This window comes from Suillus bovinus (genome assembly GCF_016758785.1).
Source record: "Suillus bovinus strain UH-Sbo-P2 chromosome Unknown EDB93scaffold_153, whole genome shotgun sequence".
NCBI lineage: Eukaryota > Fungi > Basidiomycota > Agaricomycetes > Boletales > Suillaceae > Suillus > Suillus bovinus.
The window spans coordinates 677-1,358 of record NW_024542209.1 but is presented as its reverse complement, the minus strand read 5'-3'; the positions used below and the strand labels follow the sequence as shown (position 1 = coordinate 1,358).

The window sequence follows — 682 nt, the reverse complement described above, 5'->3', positions numbered from 1 at the left end:
ATCAAAGCAATCACCTGCCTCCGGAACAGAGGCCTCATAGTGGAACTCATGTCTACAGAAGCAGCTATATGGGTAAGGAAACCAGAAAACCAACTCAAGATCATTGCAGCTCTAGGATTACCTGCAACTATTAAAGATAGGTGTTTCTCGATCATTGTCCCTTTCTTACCTATTACCTCTAGCATCAAAGACAAAGCTTGGCTACGCACTGTTGAGGAAAAAAACAGTATTCCTACAGGCGCCATTGAATCAGCTAACTGGATCAAACCACTACAATGCAGGTCACAACAGCAACGAGTCACACATACAATGTTCCACTTCACGGACCCTCACTCATCCAACAAAACTCTTAGGAATGGTATGTACATTGGTTTGGAGAAGCTCCATCCCCAGAAGGACAAATGGGAACCAGTATGCTGCATATGCTGTCAACTCTGAGGACACATAGCACGTGAATGCCAGGCCATGCGAGATGTCTGCAGCACATGTGGGAAAAGCCACTGCACCAACCATTGCAACACTTACCGCACCTTCTACTGTGTTAGCTGCAACTCCCAAGAACATGCCAGTTGGGATAGGAGATGCCCTGAATTTGAATCTAAATGTGCAGGCATTGATGCTAACCACCCTGAAAATTTAATGCTGTTCTTCCCTACTAATGATCTGTAGACCTGGGTGATGC

General features: G+C 45.5%; 1 protein-coding gene across 1 annotated transcript; it reads left to right on the top strand.

The window, feature by feature from the left end:
* EDB93DRAFT_1096576 (uncharacterized protein) lies at positions 1-438 on the top strand (the record flags this gene model as incomplete). The annotated part of the gene is made up of 1 exon (XM_041446800.1): positions 1-438. A coding segment is annotated over one exon (438 nt), but the record flags the coding sequence as incomplete, so codon positions are not given.
* Between the last annotated feature and the right edge of the window lie 244 nt (positions 439-682).